Source organism: Salmo salar, chromosome ssa23 (genome assembly GCF_905237065.1).
Source record: "Salmo salar chromosome ssa23, Ssal_v3.1, whole genome shotgun sequence".
Lineage (NCBI taxonomy): Eukaryota > Metazoa > Chordata > Actinopteri > Salmoniformes > Salmonidae > Salmo > Salmo salar.
The window spans coordinates 20047540-20068374 of record NC_059464.1 but is presented as its reverse complement, the minus strand read 5'-3'; the positions used below and the strand labels follow the sequence as shown (position 1 = coordinate 20068374).

At 44.9% G+C, this 20835-nt stretch overlaps 1 protein-coding gene across 5 annotated transcripts in view; it reads right to left on the bottom strand.

Moving 5' to 3' along the window:
- LOC106584135 (nucleoprotein TPR) overlaps window positions 1–20835 on the bottom strand; it is a 44270-nt gene that overhangs the window by 10414 nt on the left and 13021 nt on the right. For all 5 annotated transcript variants that reach the window (XM_014169036.2, XM_014169038.2, XM_014169039.2 and 2 more), the window contains exons 11-31: window positions 16152–16349; window positions 15091–15198; window positions 14664–14890; window positions 14230–14393; window positions 13874–14016; window positions 13230–13378; window positions 12900–13062; window positions 12540–12674; window positions 12239–12379; window positions 11660–11843; window positions 10885–11051; window positions 10630–10782; window positions 10316–10432; window positions 8392–8595; window positions 7977–8164; window positions 7683–7830; window positions 3380–3517; window positions 3046–3177; window positions 2730–2854; window positions 1737–1947; window positions 1258–1404 (exon numbers count right to left, since the gene is read on the bottom strand). In XM_014169036.2, the coding sequence (XP_014024511.2) occupies window positions 1258–1404; window positions 1737–1947; window positions 2730–2854; window positions 3046–3177; window positions 3380–3517; window positions 7683–7830; window positions 7977–8164; window positions 8392–8595; window positions 10316–10432; window positions 10630–10782; window positions 10885–11051; window positions 11660–11843; window positions 12239–12379; window positions 12540–12674; window positions 12900–13062; window positions 13230–13378; window positions 13874–14016; window positions 14230–14393; window positions 14664–14890; window positions 15091–15198; window positions 16152–16349 (3342 nt within the window). The remainder of the gene's footprint in view (window positions 1–1257; window positions 1405–1736; window positions 1948–2729; window positions 2855–3045; window positions 3178–3379; window positions 3518–7682; window positions 7831–7976; window positions 8165–8391; window positions 8596–10315; window positions 10433–10629; window positions 10783–10884; window positions 11052–11659; window positions 11844–12238; window positions 12380–12539; window positions 12675–12899; window positions 13063–13229; window positions 13379–13873; window positions 14017–14229; window positions 14394–14663; window positions 14891–15090; window positions 15199–16151; window positions 16350–20835) is intronic.

The following is a 20835-nucleotide window of genomic DNA, read 5'->3' as shown; positions in this document are numbered from 1 at the left end:
GAGCCTGCTGCTGCCTACCACCGCTCAGTCAGACTGCTCTATCAAATCATAGACTTAATTATAATATAATAAACACAGAAATATGAGCCTTTGGTCATTAATATGGTAAAATCCGGAAACTATAATTTCGAAAAGAAAGCGTTTATTCTTTCAGTGAAATACGGAACGGTTCTAAATATTGCTGTTACATTGCACAACCTTCAATGTTATGTCGTAAAATTCTGGCAAATTAGTTCACAGTTCATAATGAAGCCAGGTGGCCCAAAATGTTGCGTATACCCTGCCTCTGCTTGCACTGAACGCAAGAGAAGTGACACAATTTCCCTAGTTAATACTGCCTGCTAACATTAACTTCTTTTAACTAAATATGCAGGTTTAAAAAAATATACTTCGGTGTATTGATTTTAATAAAGGCATTGATGTTTATGGTTAGGTACATTTCTGAAAAGATTGCTTTTTTCGGCAATGCCCTTTTGTTAAATCATCACCTGTTTGGCAAAGTTGAAGTAGGCTGTGATTCGATGATAAATTAACAGGCACCGCATTGATTAAATGCAACACAGGACATGCTAGATAACCTAGTAATATCATCAACCATGTGTAGTTAACTAGTGATTATGTGAAGATTGATTGTTTTTTATTAGATAAGTTTAATGCTAGCTAGCAATTTACCTTGTCTAGTTGCAGCCACAGAGTCCTTTTGAGGGTGCACTCGCGTAACAGGTGGTCAGCCTACCACGCAGTTTCCTTGTGGATCGCAATGTAATAAGCCATAATCGGCATCCAAAAAGGCAGATTACCGATTGTTATGAAAATAGGCCCTAATTAAATCGGCCTACCGATTAATTGGTCGATCTCTAACTGTGTCCCCTTTTCGCAGCGGAGGGAGTGAGAGCGGAGGGGCGGTTCCTCCCACTGCTCGGGCCCTCAGTCCAGTAAAAAAAAAAAAAAAAAAGCACATTATTATGCTCACTCAGCTGTGCCTCAAGTAATACAACAAATGATCTAAGAACATTGGCAGGGTAATTCAAGCAGAGCCAATATGCAGTGATAATGTATTGGGGCTATAGCCTACTGCACAAACCTCATTGCTACAGAAATAACTGTTTTTAAATTGGTTAATGTTGCATAGGCTTACGTTTAAGCCATGTTAAAAAAGAAAATCTGAGCGATAGATCTAGGCTTGTATTTTGACTCAAAGTGATCTTGACTCAGAAACGTTGGTGACCACTGGTATAGGGAAAACACTGCTCTGACCTTGTTGAGGTTATCCAGCTGTCCCTCCAGGTCTCTAGTCCGGGTCTCAGACTGTCCCAGGGAGTCTCTCAGACCCTGGAGCTCCTGGGCTGAGGCCTGCTGGGCCTCCTGCTCCTGGGCTGGTGTGGATGCTGCCTCTGACACCATCTGTAAAGGAGATCAGTCCAACACTCAATACAGCATGGCAGAATTCACACAATAGAATGTCCATTTAATCAAGGACATCAGGTTAGACATTTTGAGTTGTCCGACTTGGTCCCATCCAGACCAGCACATTTGTTATTTAGCGACAAGATGAGTAGGGATACTATTAGTTTCATGAGAAAACGATTGAGAGGAATCTTGTTCTTGAATCTTGGAGACCGAGTGAATTCAAGGCTGGGTTTCAGGAAACAACATCGTTACAATCAATAAAACATTTAAAAGGTTTCCCGCTATGAAACCAGAAAATGCACCAGCTGTTTCACCAAATAACCCACCTTGTCGTGCTCCACCTTGAGCTCATCATACTGAGTTTTGTAGCGGCGGCCGATCTTCCTGACCTGAGTGATGGTGCGGAACTTTTCCTGGATGTCCAGGTTCTTGGCCTCCACGTCCCTCCTCAGAGCATCCCTCTCAGAGCTCACCTTCCCCAGGCCTTCACGCAGCATCTGCACCTGGCTCTGCAGGGACGTCACCGACACGCCACTCCTACAGGGAGATCAGATATTAAGGATCTACATGTAGAATGCAGCCCCCTTGTGGAACTAGGTGAATTGCAACAACACAGCCTGAATTCAACCCCCCCTGGCTTTACTCCCTGACCCGTTTTTGCATCTTTTTACTTCCAGTTTTGTGTACCAGATTCAAACAGCTGAAACATTTGATATTTTGAGTTATTTAAAATATATTTCACAGTGGTTTAGATGATACGATTTTCTACACTTGTTTTGTAACAAACTGAAGTTAGGCAAACATAAAAATAAAATAAAAATTTGCAACCAGGTAATGGCAGAGCGATTTCTATTGCCACTGTTGATTCTATTCCTGAGGAGATTACCACGCGTTTGAGTGATGCTGATGGAAGAGAGGGAGGGTGCAGCTTTTCCATTTGACAACAAGAGACAGACCATCTTTTGTTGTCAAATTGGGAGGCTGCACCCAAAATATTTATTTAGTGGTTGACAATATTATTTCACTACCATTCCACTATTACTGCATATATATTATGGACATGTTCTGAAATAACAATGCTAGAATTCTACATGTAGCTCCTTTAATACAAAAATACTACATTCATCAGATTATCATCTGATTATCAAACTTTGTACTGGGTTGCTTGCCAATTCATTGTGTAGCATTTGTGCTTTTCAAAGAGGAGCCCATTTGTTTATTGTATCAAGTAATTCAGCTGCCTTGCGGTCGTTGGTACCCTGTAATAAGAGAATACAGGGTGATATTCAGTTTGGATTATAGACTAGGCTAACTCCCACCTGGTCACCTCAGCCTTGAGCCTGCCTGTCTCCTCAGTGAGTTGCTGGATGCGTTTGAGGTGAGCCTCTTTCTCAAAGTGGAGACGCTTGTACTCCTCCGGGTCCTTCTGCTGGCTCACCAGTTGCTATGTGGACATACAGAACAGATTATGTTTCAAATCCAAACTCAATAGACAGGTTTACAGACATTTGAGATACCTTGTGGGTCACAAGGAAGGCATCGTTCAAGCTTGGTATCATTACTTTGAGAAAGTCTACTCTAAGCTTTAGAGTTTTTGGGGGGGGGGTATTATTTTTTTTTCTGTCGCTAAGCAACCTGTGTTCTGGCCTTCCAGCGTTTGATGTCCTCTTCCAGAATCCTCTTCTCTGCCTGCAGCATGCCGCTCTTCTCACTCAGCTCAGCGTTGGACTCCTGCATGGGCATTACGTCTAACTCCAGCTTACGCACCTGACGGAGGGAGGAAAATATATAAAAATTTGTCAATCAATACAGAGAGAAAAAAAAGTTAGGCCTCAGTCTAAAACAGGCCTGAAAACTAAACTGAGACCAAATTCACAGAAGGTTTCCTGAGTAAAATGTTAACATTGGTTATGATATCAAATCCAAAGTTTGGTGCTTTAACCCTGAGAAAGTAAACCCGCCGTCTTACTTTAGCCTGCGTCTGCTGCAGCTCCTGCTCCATCCTCTCCTTCTCCATCCGCAGCATCTTGTTGGTCTCCATCAGGACACTCATGGTCTCAGTCTTCTTCATCAGCTCATCGTGCTGAGCCAGGGTCTTAGCTGTCACCTGGGGTCAGGGGTTAAAGGTCATAAAGAGCACTTAGGTGACATGATCATATTTAGCTGCCATTTCTCTCATCACTCACACCCTCTTCATTAATGAACAAGGCAACAGTAAACATGTTTGCCACTAATGACGCAGCGCCACCATTGGGCGAATTAGTGACAATTCAAATCTAATTTTATTGGTTACATGCACATATTTAGCAGATGTTATTAAGGGTGTAGCAAAATGCTTGTGTTCCTAGCTCCAACAGTGCAGTCATATCTAACAATTCAAAACAATACACACAAATCTGAAAGTAAAAGAATGGAATTAAGAAATATATAAACATTAGGATGTGCAATGTCAGAGTGATATAATAGAATACAGTACATACTTATGAAATTGGTAAAGGAGTACGCAAACATTATTAAAGGGACTAGTGTTCCATTATTAAAGTGACTAGTGTTCCATTATTAAAGTGACTAGTGTTCCATTATTAAAGTGGGCAGTGATTCAATGTCTGTGTATATAGGGCAGCAGCCCTAATGTGCAGAGTTGATTAACGGCTAGTGATGGCTATTTAACAGTCTGATGGCCTTGAGATAAAAGTTGTTTTTCAGTCTCTTGGTCCCAGCTTTGATGCACCTGTACTGACCTCGCCTTCTGGACGATAGCGGGGTGAAAAAGGCTGTGGCTTGGGTGGTTGATGTCCTTGATGATCTTTTTGGCATCCTGTGACATCGGGTGCTGTAGGTGTCCTGGAGGGCAGGTAGTTTTACCCCGGTGATGCATTGGGTAGACCGCACCACCGTCTGGAAAGCCCTGCGGTTGCGGGCGGTGCAGTTGCCGTACCAGGTGGTGATACAGCCCGACAGGATGCTCTCAATTGTGCATCTGTAAAAGTTCGTAAGGGTCTAAGTGGCCAAGCAAAATTTCTTCAGTGTGGGTGGACCATTTCAAATCGTCAGTGATGTGTACGCCAAGGAACTTGAAGTTTTCCACATTCTCCACTGTGGTCCAGTCAATGTGGAAAGGGGGGTGCTCCCTCTGCTTTTTCCTGAAGTCCACAATCATCTCATTCGTTTTGTTGAGGTTGAGGTTATTTTCCTGGCACCACTCCACCAGGGCCCTCACCTCCTCCCTGTAGGCTGTCTCGTCATTGTTGGTAATTAGGCCTACTACGGTTGTGTCGTCTGCAAACTTGATGATTGAGTTGGAGGAGTGTGTGGCCACGCAGTCATGGGTGAACAGGGAGTACAGGAGGGGGCTGAGCATCAGTGAAGTGGAGGTATTGTTTCCTACCTTCACCACCTGGGGCAACCCGTCAGGAAGTCCAGGACCCAGTTGCACAGGGTTGGGTTCAGACCCAGGGCCCTGAGCTTGATGATGAGCTTGGAGGGTACTATGGTGTTGAAGGCTAAGCTATAGTCAATGAACAGCATACTTACATAGGTATTCCTCTTGTCCAGATGAGATAGGGCTGTGTGCAGTGCAATGGCGATTGTATTGTCTGTGGATCTATTGGGGCGGTAAGCAAATTGAAGTGGGTCTAGGGTGTCAGGTAAGGTGGAGGTGATATGATCCTTAACTAGCCTCTCAAAGCACTTCATGATGACTGAAGTGAGTGCTACAGGACGATAGTCATTTAGTTCAGTTACCTTTGCTTTCTTGGGTACAGGAACAATGGTGGACATCTTGAAGCATGTGGGGACAACAGACTGAGATGGGGAGAGATTGAATATGTTCGTAAACACTCCAGCCAGCTGGTCTGCGCATGCTCTGAGGACGCGGCAAGGGATGCCATCTGGGCCAGCAGCCTTGCGAGGGTTAACGCGCTTAAATGTCTTACTCACGTCGGCCACGGAGAACGAGAGCCCACAGTCTTTGGGAGCGGGCCGCGTCGATGGCAGTGCGTTATCCTCAAAGCAGGCGAAGGTGTTTAGCTTGTCCGGGAGCAAGACGGTGTCCGCGACGTGGCTGGTTTTCCCTTTGTAATCCACAATAGTCTGTAGACCCTGCCACATGCGTCTTGTGTCTGAGCCGTTTTGAACTGCGACTCATCTTTGTTGCTGTTCTGACGTTTTGCCTGTTTGATTGCCTTGTGGAGGGAATAACTACACTGTTTGTATTCTGCCATATTCCCAGTCACCTTGCCATGGTTAAATGCAGTGGTTCATGCTTTCAGTTTAGCGCGATGCTGTTATCTATCCACGGTTTCTGGTTTGGGTAGCACAGCGTGAACAGCATCCCCTATACACTTCCTGATGAACTCGCTGTGTCCGTGTCTAGTCCCCGTGTCCGTGTATACATCAAATGTTATTCTCAGAGGCTACCCGGAACACATCCCAGTCCGCGTGATCAAAACAATCTTGAAGCATGGATTCCGATTGGTCAGACCAGCATTGAATAGACCTTAGCACGGGTACATCCTGTTTGAGTTTCTGCCTATAGGAAGGGAGAGAGGACCAAAATGGAGTTGTGATCTGATTTGCCGAAGGGAGGGCGGGGGAGGGCCTTGTAGGCATCACGGAAAAGAGAATAGCAGTGGTCGAGTGCTTTACCAGTGCGAGTACTACAGTCAATGTGTTGATAGAACTTCGATAGCGTTTTCATCAAATTTGCTTTGTTAAAATCCCCAGCTACAATAAATGCAGCCTCAGGATATGTGGTTTCCAGTTGGCATAAAGTCCAGTGTAGTTCCCTGAGGGCCGTCATGGTATCGGCTTGAGGGGAATATACACGGCTGTGACTTTAACAGAAGAGAATTCTCTTGGGAGGAAATATGGTCGGCATTTGATTGTGAGGTATTCTAGGGTCGGGTGAGCAAAAGGACTATACGTTATCACAACCACACCATGAGTGGTTAATCATGAAACATACACCGCCACCTTTCTTCCCGGAGAGTTCTTTATTCATGTCTGTGCGATGTACTGAGAAACCAGCTGGCTGTATGTACGGGGACAGTATATCCAGAGAGAGCCATGATTCCGTGAAACAGATTATGTTACAGTCCCTGATGTCTCTCTGGAAGGAGATCCTGGCCCTGAGCTCGTCTACTTTATTGTTTAGAGATTGAACATTAGCGAGTAATATACTCGGAAGCGGTGGATGATGTGTCCGCCTCCTTAGTCGGAAGTCCACTCCGAATATCTCTTCTCCGCCGGCGGCGTCTTGGAGCATCCTCTGGGATAAGTTCAATTGCCCTGGGGGGTGCGAACAAAGGATCCAATTCGGGAAAGTAGTATTCCTGGTCGTAATGCTGGCGAGTTACCGCCACTCTAATATCCAAAAGTTATTTACGGCTGTATGTATTATCACAAAAAAACTTTCTGTGCTAATAATGTAAGAAATAACACACAAAAAAACAAAATACTGCAAAGTTTGCTTAGGAGCTAGAAGCAGAGCTGCCATGACTGTCGGCACCATCTTTCTCCCAATTATTAATTGTCAACTGTATCTGTATGGAATTACAGTGCCGCTCAGGGCTCCCGAGTGGCGCAGCGGTCTAAGGCACTGCGTCTCAGTGCAAGAGGCGTCACTACAGACCCTGGTTCGAATCCAGGCTGTATCACATCCGGCCGTGATTAGGAGTCCCATAGGGCGGCCGCTCAGTTGGCCCAGCGTCGACCGGGTTTGGCCGGGGTAGGGCGTCATTGTAAATAAGAATTTGTTCTTAACTGACTTGCCTAGTTAAATAAAGGTTAAAAAATATATATCATAATTATAAAATTATGGTCTTGACACCCTATCAAAATGTCCACCTTTTGTGAATGGGTGGAGGTTACAGAATAGATCCTTATGTGAAAGTTGTTTCTCATGAGGAGATGCACATATGTACACCATGTCATGACGGTTGCTTAAACGGGACAGGAGATATGTTTGTTCAAAGTTTGGAATTACTATAGCGCTCCCCTTGGACCAATCAGTAATTTAGTAAATGCCAGATCTATGGCAAGACGCATCATTTACCCCAAGTCTAGTCAAAATCGGGCCAGTGGTGTCTGAGATACTAACGAACGGAGACGGATCCATAGCCCTCCCCTCTCCCGATTTCATCACGAAGACAACAAAATCAGTGTTTTTTTCCCACTCTTCTTTGAAATGTCTTCTTAGTCTAGGAATAGGATTCATCTGGGTCCAGAAAATCCCCCAATAAACCACTGGGTGCCCATATTGTCCAGCTCACCTGCATCCTTTCTCGCTCAGCACTAAAGCTCTCCTGCAGTTCTCTCAGCTCTCTCTCCAGGTGCTCCACTCTCAGCCTGTGGCGAAGACTTTCTCCCTGGGCCACCTCGAACCGTGACTCCGCTATCTCCTTCTCCCGACGCACAAACCTGCATCACGACAGGGAACGGACAGAAGATATGGTGAGAGAAAAGATGTTGCAGAAGTGTAGTGATTGCATGAAATTGGCTCTAATGGCAAACTTGCTCTTGCTTTGCAAAGAGACATATCGAAGGAGGGGGTGAGAGACCATTACCTGAGTATCTCGAGGACCTGGTCCTGAGACTTTCCCTGCTCAGTGAAGGAGATGTTCAGAGGGCTCTCGTTGACCTGGCGCTGCAGGGTGGTGGCTATCTTGCTGCTCATGGTCTGAATCTGTTCATGGAGGAGGCTGTTTTGCCTCTGCAGCTCCTCAGAGCGAGACGCCACCTTAGACATCTCCTCCTGACAGCAAGAAAGAGATGTACATTATAGCCTTGTGGCGTACACCAGCTATGTAAGCAGCACAACCCCTGCAAACTAGTGGGAGTTCACAATCACTAGCTAGCTTCCAACATCAACACAAAAGTGTAAAAATCTATTTTCAACCATCATCATCTACACGTCAAACCATTTGCCACAAACACCATATCTATTATTCATAATCTAATCAATCGACTGCTATTACCTACCTTGAGGATCCTCTCCTGTTCCTCCCAGGAGACTCTGGCCTCCAGCAGCTGAGCAGAGGCTCTCTGGGCCCTCTCTTCCAGCTGCTGTCTGAGCGTGGCTGCCTGCAGAGCCTGGGCCTTCACTGCATGAAGAGCCTCCACGTCTGCAGCGTGTAGCATCATCTCACGCTCGTACTTATCCTGAGCCTCCGACGCCAGCGTGGCCTGGGAGGGGGGGGGAGAAGAGGAGAGACCAGCATTACAGACAAGCCTTATCTGACGACCTAGCTGTAATACAGTACTTAAAACCTGTTGGGGCTAGGGGGCAGTATTTTCACGGCCGGATAAAAAAACGTACCCGATTTAAACTGGTTACTATTCTTACCCAGAAACGAGAATATGCATTTAATTACTAGATTTGGATAGAAAACACTAAAGTTTCTAAAACTGTTTGAATGGTGTCTGTGAGTATAACAGAACTCATATGGCAGGCCAAAACCTGAGAAGATTCCATGCAGGAAGTGCCCCGTCTGACAATTTGTTGTCCTTCTAGGGCATCTCTATCAAAAATACAGCATCTCTGCTGTAACGTGACATTTTCTAAGGCTTCCATTGGCTCTCAGAAGGCGCCAGAAAGTGGAATGAGAGCTCTGCAGTCTCTGGGCGAAAAACAGCAGGAGTTTTTGTGAGTGGTCAGGTAGGGAACACTGACACTGGAGCGTGCGCATGAGAGGACTCCATGTTTTTCTTTCTCTCTTTGAACGAATACAACGTCGCCCGGTTGGAATATTATTGCTATTTTACGAGAAAAATCGCATAAAAATTGATTTTAAACAGCGTTTGACATGCTTCGAAGTACGGTAACGGAATATTTTGAATTTTTTTGTCACGAAATGCGCCCGCGCATCACCCTTCGGATACTGACCTCAACGCACGAACAAAACGGAGCTATTTCAATATAACTATGGATTATTTCGAACCAAAACAACATTTGTTGTTGAAGTAGAAGTCCTGGGAGTGCATTCTGACGAAGAACAGCAAAGGTAATCCAATTTTTCTTATAGTAAATCTGAGTTTGGTGAGGGCCAAACTTAGTGGGTGTCAAATTAGCTAGCCGTGATGGCCGGGCTATCTACTCAGAATATTGCAAAATGTGCTTTCGCCGAAAAGCTATTTTAAAATCTGACACCACGATTGCATAAAGGAGTTCTGTATCTATAATTCTTAAAATAATTGTTATGTATTTTGTGAACGTTAATCGTGAGTAATTAAGTAAATTCACCTGATGTTTGCGGTGGGTATGCTAGTTCTGAACATCACATGCTAATGTAAAAAGCTGGTTTTTGATATAAATATGAACTTGATTGAACAAAACATGCATGTATTGTATAACGTAATGTCCTAGGGTTGTCATCTGATGAAGATCATCAAAGGTTAGTGCTGCATTTAGCTGTGGTTTTGGTTTTTGTGACATATATGCATGCTTTGAAAATGGCTGTGTGATTCTTTTTGGCAGGGTACTCTCCTGACATAATCTAATGTTTTGCTTTCGCTGTAAAGCCTTTTTGAAATTGGACAGTGTGGTTAGATTAACGAGAGTCTTGTCTTTAAAATGGTGTAAAATAGTCATATGTTTGAGAAATTGAAGTTATAGCATTTATGAGGTATTTGTATTTCGCACTACACGATTCCACTGGCTGTTGACTAGGTGGGACGCAAACGTCCCACCTTGCCCAGGGAGGTTAATGAATGGTTGATAATGTATGCTACATTATCATGGTTGACATGTACTTGGGTTAGTGACAATCAAGCCAGGTAATGCTCTATAGCAAGAAAGTGGGAAACAAGGTGGCAAATAGCTTGGTCAGATATGCCTTGGGAAAAGTTGGCATATCACTACAACTCCATAAGGGCCAATTAGCCACAGCCCAGGCCTCCATCTCACCTGCTCCTGGCTGTCCAGTATGGCCTGCTGTTCCTGGGCTGCTGCCACCGCTGCCCTCTGTAGCGCCTCCTGGTGGTCCGCCTGCACACTGCTCAGACTCCTCCTCAGCTCAGCCACCTGACACACACAGGGTTAAGGAAAACAGGAATCTGTTCATATCTTCAACATGGAACAATGAGGACCCCGGCATTGTGTGAACCCAGCACCTATGGTGCGTGCTGGATGTGGTTAAATAATACTGAATGTATCAGCTATACCATTCGAGCTATACAGTGAGGAGATTTTCAGTAAGGGCATAGATGTCTGCTTCATACCTGCTGCTCTACGGAGGCCAGGGCTTTCCTCTTCTCCTCCTGCAGGCCCTGCTTCTCCTTCTCTGCCTCCAGGAGCTTCCTCTCCAGATGACGGTGCTGCTCCTGAGCCTCCTTTACACGCTCCTCCATGGAGGACCGAGCCTGCTCCATCACCTAGAGAGAGGAACGAGGAGAGGAAGCGAGTGAGAGATTTGGGGCTAAAACGCTTATGGAAGTGCACTACTAAGTGGTTAGGGGACAGGGTGGAGTCCTGACCTGCCTCTCCTTATCCATGGACTCCTCTAGGCTCTGGGCCATGGCTCTGTACTGCTCTTTGCTGGAGGTGGCTGTCCTCAACTGCTCTGCCAGCTCCTCTGCCTGCGTCTCGGTCTGCCTCAGGCGGCCATGGAGATCCTCAGAGTCCCCTTTTGAACCCTGGAGTCCTGGGGAGGTTAGAGGAGAGGAAGATGAAGAGGGGCGAGGAGCAGAGAGGTAAGGAGAGAGAGGGAGAGAGGTGTAAGTGCCACAGACTGAAGTCACAGCTGGCATGGGCAGCATAGAAAAATAACCCTGTGGCGAACCCTAATGATACTACCATAACACTGCTAATGGTGCAGGCCACAGAAGCACACACCCTCCAGGCCTGTTTTGAGGATTTTATTTAGCTTGTTTTACTACATTTCCTATAAAATACTATAAGACGACCTAATGAAAGCATGGCTATAGACACCGACCTGACCTATGTCTACACAAGGAAAAGCAGAACAACATCCCACAACTTTAAGGAAACAATTAAGAGAATGTTAGACTGGCCTAAATCAATTAATTGTAGACCAACTTGGCAGTTTGAAAAATATTAATCAGAGACTATTTGAAAATAGCAATTGTGTAAGTGCCTGTCTTGAGGAAAACTCCAACTGAGTACTATCCACATTCAAGCCATTCCAACATTCTCACACTATAAAAACTTTTATGAGTGGTTCCTGAACATTCTGAGGTCTCAGAAGGCACTGAGGCTGATGTGATTCTGTAACATTGTGTGTACTCTTACCTTTGAGGCCCATGGGAATGGACGGGGAGCTTTGGGAGCCCAGCGACGGACGACCTCCTTCTTCACTGCCCTGCTGCAGCCTGAGAGAGCTCATCTCCAGCTGGGCAGCACTCAGCTGATCCCTGGTCTTCTGGAGCAGGCCTGTCTGGGTCTCCAGCTGCCTTTTGGCATCCATCAGCTGCAACTGGAAATAAAAAAAAAGACAGGAAGGGGTTCATTTAATCCATGGTGCGTATCAGTGGAGGCTGGTGGAAGGAGCTATAGGAGGACGGGCTCATTGTAACGGCCGGAATGGAATAAAAGCAACGGAATCAAACATGTGGTTTCCATGTGTTTGATACCGTTCCATTTATTCCATTCCAGGCATTACAATGCAACTGTCATCCTATAGCTCCTCGCACCAGCCTCTACTGGTATGTATGTACAAATGCTTGAGTGCTGCTTTTTTGAAGCAAGTCTCTTGGGGAAAAAATGAATACGTGTGATATTAGAGAAAGCGGAAAGATAGAAGAGGACAATCGATAGAATCCAGGTAGAGGGGGTTGTGGTTGGCACTGAGAAGAGATATCAGGGACTTACATCTTGGTTTCTGCCCAGCAGGTGGCGTTGCTCCACATCGTGCCCCAGTCTCTTCTGCAGCTGGCCGATCTCTCTTTCCTGCTTCTCTATCTGGGCGCTCAGGCGCTGCCTGGTGTCAGTCTCTGAGCGCTCCAATGTGGCCTGGATGAGCACACAGGGAGTTGAACGTTAAAACAGACATGAATGCAGAGAGAGAGAACAGTGCCTCAACCATTTTATGAGTGGTTAGTTTGAGATGTTTCTATTGTCTTGACATTGGTGTTTATGTGTATAGGCAAGCACATGAAGTGTGTGTGTAAACCTGTATGGTCTTGAGATTGGTGAGCAGCATGTTCTGTCCTCGTTGTTGGGTCTGGATGGTCTCCTTCTCCTGGGTCAGTCTGGACTCCACTAGCTTCAGCATATCCCTCTCCTTCCTGAGGCTCTCAGCACGACCCTGGGGGAGAACAGTGTCAGCACAACTCACTGTGGCTTAGAAACTAGATGTAATGCATGTATAGAAAGACGGAGCAAAACACTAACACACATTACGAAAGAGAGAGAGAGACTAAGTATTGTCTGTCTAACACAATGAACAAAAGGCTTGGGACACACAAAGATGAGGCGCACACACACACACACACACACACACACACACACACACACACAAACACACACAAACCTCTGCCATGTTGAGTTTCTCCTGTGCAACTCTCAGGTCCTCTGTCATGGTGTTAACAGTTTGCTCATTCTTCTGGGCTACAGCAGCCATCTTCTGTCCCTTCTCCTTCAAAGAGGCAATATCCTTCCTGTAGCCCTCCACATTATCCTGCAGCATCTCATACCTGGGGGGGGAGCACGTCACCAAGCAGGTTCAGTTAGTTATCAAGCAAACTTTGCTCAAATATTGTGAAATAACGTCATACTCCTAAGTTCAAAGAAAAAGACAACCTACCTCCTCATGTGATATTGTCTTGTGTTGTGTCCTGAGAGTGATGTGCAGTGCTCTTACCTCTTGGAGGTAAACTCCAGTTGGGTGGATATCTTGGCATTCTGTGATCTCTGGTCAGACACCTGCTGCTGTAGCTTCTCAGTCTGTTCCGCCAGGGCCTTGTCACTCTCAGACCTCTCCCTCTTATAGGAGGAGAACACCTCCTGCAACTACACACACAGCGAACAAGACGTTCCTTCAGATAAGAGTACAGCACCAATTCTTTGTCAACCCGATTGAAGGATATTATTTGTGGTCTATCATAAAATGGTGGTTTGACGCGACAGAAGGACAGATAATGTTGCATATACACCGAGTGTACAAAACATTAGGAACACCTTCCTAATATTCAACACGGAAAACTGTTGAGGGAGAAAAACTCTAGGTCATTGCGTTTGAACGGGGTATGGTAGTAGGTGCCAGGTGCACCGGTTTGTGTCAAGAAATGCAAAGCAGCTGGGTTTTTCCACCCTTGACAGTTTCCCGTGTGTATCAAGTATGGTCCACCACCCAAAGGACATCCAGCCAACTTGACAACTGTGGGAAGCATTGGAGTCAACATGGGCCAACATCCCTGTGGAACGCTTTCGACACTTTGTAGAGTCCATGCCCTGACAAATTGAGGATGTTCTGAGGGCAAAAGGGTAAGAATTGTGTGGGCTCACCTGTCGGAGGGCTGCCTTGGCCTCCACCGCCTCGGTTGACTCTGTCGCCATAGTAATGATTCCAGTGGGCATGGCTGTGGTGGGGGTGGCAGCTGGAGAGCGGTGGGGGGTGGAGGTCAGGGAGAATTCCTCAGGTGCTGCACCTGAGACAAGAGGTCAAAGGGTCAGTGTGTAGGTAATATACAAATCTCAAAGTTCTCCACCGGGGCTGGGCCAAAACTGACTAACAATAAAGAACCAAAAGGCTGCACAGGGTATATGTTGCTCCCGTGCTTTATTCCTGCACCCACATTTACAAAGGTTTGGCTACACTAGCCTCATCAGGCCCTGAAGAAGGAAATGTATGTGAACCCCACCTTGCTGAGGGAAGCTAACTCCAGTGGCCTGAGCCAGGAGCACACGGTACATGTCTCTCTGCCTGACAATGGACTCAGCCAGCTGCATCTGGTGGCTCCGCTGCTCCCTCAGAGCCTCCAGCTCTGCCTGGGCCTTCTCCAGACTCCGCTCCAGCTCACTGCACCTGGAGGGAGAATACAATGACCTTTATTTATCCACAGACAACAGAAACATTTTGCTGACAGGGAAACCAAAAGGAAGGGTGGAGCAGGAGCTACCACCATATTGCTTATACTCATCCAACAATGTCAGACCTACAAAAGCACCTAGTGGGTTGGGGCTAAGGGTTGTTTCTGGATGGAGACACAGATAATCAGACACTTATTTTGGGGAGGGGGTTTAAAGCAAAACACAAATGATCAGCAAAGAACATGGACAATTAAGTATATCGCACTTGGTGCCTGTGGTCTCAGTCTCCTCTCTCTCCTGTGCGTCGCTGAGCTCTCGGAGGGCCACCAGGAGGCGCTGGTTCTGCTGCTGGAGCTCCTCCACGCCACGGAATGTCACCAGGTGCTGTGTGATGACCTCCGACGTGCTGCTGATGTCAGCAGAGCTCACCTCCTCATCGAGCGCTACGTGGTTGCCACGTGCCTCCTCCAGCTCAATGAGTAGGACACGGATCTGGTGGGTTAGGGTAGGGGGTGAAAAAGCTATTGATTATGTCCTAATTAAAACAGTCATGCCTACAACCGTCACTTTTTTATAATCAACATTTGTATAGATTTTTTCACACATAATTCTATGACAACAATGAGGTTTTAGAGGCGATGTTAAGAAAAGCAGTGAGGCTTCACTAAAAGAGATAAGACAGGACGTCCCACCTGCTGCGCCATGTCTGCCAGTTGCACCTCAGACCTATGGTTGTCTCTCTCCAGGACAGAAGAGTGCTTGTTGGCTTCGTCAGTCACCTTCTGCAGACGTTGCACCTCCTGAAACACACAGTAACCAGTTATAGTGTGTCAGAACGTATTTAGTGGACTCTCATAAGTGCACGGCATCGGCAGTGCAGTTCACCAATACCAACTCAAATACATTGCAGTGCAGTACAGTTCACCAATTACAATTCAAACACATTCTTTTCACTTACGCTGGACAATCTGCACGATCGTGTTTAGTGCAGTTCAAAACCTTGCATTAATCAGGAGTTGACTGTACATTGGTGATAAGGGAATTGATATGTTTAAGGTGATGACAAAGAAAATCTACCCTGAAATGTAATTATTAGATTATGTAACTTGTATTATGAATAATTAAACAAACGTAACTATTAGTAATTATTAGATTATGTAACATGTAAAATGAATAATTAGAGTGATAAACTTAAGTCCAATAAGGTTTGGTCGAGACCAGTAAGGGAGAGAAATGTGTGTGTGTGACTAAGAAAATACAGAGGACAATTAAACTATTCATGACCTAACCTGGTTAGAACTCTAAAATACTTACGACAGGAAAGGGAGTCCTGTCAAGGTCCCTCTAATCTCGGGAGGATAGAACTGCCAGCTTGGTAGTGATAGACGAGGAATGCGGACTGTGGGGAAAGATACAGCCCACCTACTGTTTGTGTGTCTGTGTGTGCGTGGAAATAGGTCGGGGTGAGAGTTATAAAAAGACATGTCTTTGCATTCTTGACTTTAGAACGTTCTCTGAATAAACTGTACGGACCTTTTGCATAAACTGGAGTCTTTGCCTAATTATTATTATTAAACCTCAGGGATTGGTCAAAGCTTAAATAATTGTTAGTTATCATCATCATTGGGATTGATAATTCTCGTGACAATTGGTTTCTAACTATCCTCACATATCCTCAGATGTTTGACTTACAGCAGGTGTTTTGGTACTGTATAACAAATTCAAAATATATATATATTTTTTTTAAACACACCGTAACTGCCTGTTCCAGCTTGGCCGACAGGCTGGCCACAGACTTCTGCATGCGCTCATGTTCGTCCCGCTGGCGTTTGAGGACGGGACCCTTGGCCTCCACCTCCTGCACTATGTCATCCAAGTACTTATTCAACCGTTTGTTCTCCACACGCTGCAGCTCCAGCGCCTCCTGGGTCTCCACATACGCCGTATACAACTGGAGAGAAGAAAGAAGAAGCTCAAACTCATACTGTATACTTTGATACAATATATTAATATATGGTACTGTAGTCTATGATACAATATATGGTACTATATACTATGATACAATATATGGTACTGAATACTATAAGCGTCATGTTTCTTAATATAACTATTTGCTGAGCAAAGTCAAGAATCTCTGCAGATGAATTCTGTAAATACAGAATACATACAGTACCAGTGAAAAGTTTGGACACCTACTCGTACATTTTTTACTATTTTCTTCATTGTAGAATAATAGTGAAGACATCAAAACTTAGAAATAACACACAGGTAATCATGTATTAACAAAAAAAAGTGTTAAACTAAAACTAAATATATCTTCAAAGTAGCCACCCTTTGCCTTGATGACAGCTTTGCACACTCTTGGAATTCTCTCAACCAGCTTCATGAGGAATGCTTTTCCAACAGTCTTGAAGGAGTTCCCACATATGCTGAGCACTTGTTGGGTGATTTTCCTTCACTCTGCGGTCCAACTCCTCCAAAACCATCTAAATTGGCTTGAGGTCGGGTGATTGTGGAAGCCAGGTCATCTGATGCAGCACTCCATCACTCTCCTTCTTGGTCAAATAGCCCAAATAGTCAAATAGCCCTGGGTCACTGTCCTGTTGAAAAACAAATGACAGCCCCACTAAGCACAAACCAGATGGGATGGCGCATCGCTAAGGTATCCATGCTGGTTAAGTGTGCCTTGAATTCTAAATAAATCACTGACAGTGTTACCAGCAAAGCACCCCCACACCACCTCCTCCATGCTTCACAGTGGGAACCACACATGCAGAGATCATCCATTCACATACTCGGCGTCTCACAAAGACACTGGTGTTGGAACCAAAAATCTCAAATTTGGAATCATCAGACCAAAAGGACAGACTGGTCTAATGTCCATTGCTCATGTTTATTGGCCCAAGAAAGTATCTTCTTCTTATTGGTGTCCTTTGGTAGTGGTTTCTTTGCAGCAATTCGACCATGAAGGCCTGATTCACAGTCTCCTCTGAACAGTTGATGTTGAGATGTGTCTGTTACTTGAACTCTGTGAAGCATTTCTTTGGGCTGCAGTCTGAGGTGCAGTTAACTCTAATGAACGTATCCTCTGCAGCAGAGGTAACTCTGGGTCTTCCTTTCCTGTGGCGGTCCTCATGAGAGCCAGTTTCATCATAACGCTTGATGGTTTTTGCAACTGGTTGAGAGAATTCCAAGAGCGTGCAAAGCTGTCAAGGCAAAGGGTGGCTACTTTGAAAAATATCAATTATAAAATAGATTTAGATTTGGAATGAGTAGGTGTGTCCAAACTTTTGACTGGTACTGTATGTGTCAGTATGCAGCCGATATTGGCCTTTTCTAATCTATCCTTCTCTACCGGCTTTGCCAATAGTGCTCCACATAGCAAAACTGTTGCTATTCCAGCTGCCACTCACTGCCTAAGCCACAAGCACTGCACAATTACGAGGAATGTTCAGCTGGGAAAATCAGCAGCAGCAAGCTAGCTCATTCTTCAATACAAAAGGTACAATACTGAGAAATGGATGAATTGAGACAGTGACCAAAATTGAACTCCTGTTAGCAAAGATTAGGCAGAAAAATTGATCATACCGCAGGCAGCATGGAGAAGTAAAAAAATACATGTTTAGAACTGATAAATGACTGCATGATAATTGAATGTTATCGTTGGACAAGACTTTGTTAGAACCAAAACATAGACAGCCTGCCTCTGCTCAACACCCGAACTCGAGAACTAATCGTGTGGGCAAGCAATTGCATTTCGTTCACAATAGTCGGTTTGCGGAGTAGATTGTGGCTTATTTGTATGCCTACCAATGACAATTTACATTGTTTGAAGCACATTTTTATAGTTTCTGTCACAGATGACAGCTTCAATAAGCCCCCATGGTGAACGAGAAGCTTGCAGAATCATGATTCTTTCGGGTTTTCGCCGGTAGGGGGTCCTGCGTGATCTGGGCATTACTGACTCAAAATGACTAAATGAGTCGAAAAGATCAGTCAATAAAAATAACCAAACTTCCCATCACTAGGCTTGGGCATTATACCATATACCGGAGTACTTGGAAATAGCCACGAGATGGTTTTTACAATAACGTCAATACCGTTGAAACTTTTTCTTTGAAGTTTTTCTATACATTTTAATATTTGTATCTACTCAAGTAAATACCTGCAGTCAACTTGTGCAATTTGTTAGAAGATAAAGCAGATTGCGTTCTTCATTTCACCTGTCATATTATGAAGCTTACCGTAGTGCCCCAGAACAGTTTAGCCAGTCGCAAGTTTGTTCGTAAATAGCACAACTGGAGAAAGCGGGAGCAGGTGAGTCCAGCTGTGTATTGACAGGGGTCAAGTTCTATTTTGAAAGTCAGTGTTTTTGGCTTCAATAGAGTGATCAGGGATATGCAACTATATTTTTCCTTCACGAAAAATACATTAGTAAAACACATTCGGCAGAAAATAGCTTTATTTTCATAAGATGACAACAGAAGTGCAACGCTATTTGGCTGGCAGCCACACAACAAGGCTAAATTAGCTTACAATTAAAAAAACATGGTCTTTTTTTCCTAATCTATACATGGCCATCATATTTCTGTTTATCATAGAAAGAACATAGCCAGCTACATTTCCTAATGTTTTTCTTAAAGTTAGTCTTGCATTTACCGGAGAAAAGTAGGCTGGCTACACTGACAAAAGTACCAGAGAAAAATAGGGATACATCAGATACATTCTCATCCAAGTAGAGAAGTGCAACTGAGGCACAAAAATTTGTCTGATGCCGAGCAGAAATTGCAAAAAGCATTTTAGATGCGTTTAAAAAAAAAAAAAAGCAGCAAGATATTTCTTATGCGTTCTTTTTCCCCCGCGTGAAATACAAAGTATTCTGTGTTGATGCGACCCCAAAGTTTAACTTGCTAGGTGTCTACATAAGTGGCTGAATTAATAAGGTGATGGGACATCATATTGTTTGAGAAGTCAAAGCCCTTTGGATGAGTTCTTTACAGTTGGCACTGCTCTCTTTCGATTTCCTTGCGTTTTTTCTCCTCTCCGTTCTCGGCCCATCTGTCCTCCCCCATTTTCTTCGAACAGAGCAGGCAGGCCCGTTGCCCTAGTGACTCCAGACTACACGCAGACACACATGCTGCTCCAGAGCCAGTAGTGTTCATTTGCACAATGTCATTTGTAAAACTGTCCAAACAAAACAAAAGTTACATTCGGTAGACTTTTTCCACATATTGTTACAGGCTTATTCTAAAATTGATTAAATTGTTCCCGCCCCTCATCATTCTACACACAATAACCCATAATGACAAAGCAAAAACAGGATTTAAGAAATGTTTGCAAATGTATTAAAAATAACAACCTGAAATATCACATTGGCATAAGAATTCAGACCCTTTACTCAGTAATTTCTTGAAGCACCTTTGGCAGCGATTAGTCTCGAGTCCTCTTGGGTATGACGCAACAAGCTTGGCACACCTGTATTTGGGGAGTTTCTTCCATCCTTCTCTGCAGATCATCTCAAGCTCTGTCAGGTTAAATGGGGAGTGTCGCTGCACAGTTATTTTCAGGTCTCCCCAGAGATGTTAGATCAGGTTCAAGTCCGGCCCACTCAAGGACATTCAGACTTGTCCCGAAGCCACTGCTGCATTGTCTTGGCGGTGTGCTTAGGGTCGTTGCCCTGTAGACAATGATGAACCTTCACCCCAGTCTGAGGTCCTGAGCACTCTGGGGCAGGTTTTCATCAAGGATCTCTCTGTACTTTGCTCCGTTCATCTTTCCCTCGATCCTGACTTGTCTCTCAGTCCCTCCCCATAGCATGCTGCCGCCACCATGCTTCGTCATAGGGATGGTGCCAGGTTTCCTCCAGACGTGACGCTTGGCATTCAGGCCAAAGAGTTCAATCTCGTTTTCATCAGACCAGAGAATCTTGTTTCTCATGGTCTGAGAGTCCTTTTAGATGCCCTTTGGCAAACTCCAAGCGGGCTGTCATGTGCCTTTTACTGAGAAGTGGCTTCCGTTTGGTCGGTGGAGTGATGCAGAGCTGGTTGTCCTTCTGGAAGGTTCTGCCATCTCCACAGAGGAGCTCTGTCAGAGTAACCATCGACTTCTTGGTCACCTCCATGACCAAGGCCCTTCTCCCCTGATTGCCTCAGTTTGCCTGAGCGGCCAGCTCTAGGAAGAATCTTGGTGGTTCTAAACTTCTTCCATTTAAGAATGATTGAGGACACTGTGTTCTTGGGGACCTTCAATGCTGCAGAAATGTCTTAGTACCCTTCCCCAGATCTGTGCCTCGACACAATCCTGTCTCAGAGCTCTACAGACAATTTCTTCGACCTCATGGCTTGGTTTTCGCTCTGACATGCACTGTCAACTGTGGGACCTTATATAGACAGGTGTGTGCCTTTCCAAATCCTGTCCAATCAATTGAATTTACCACA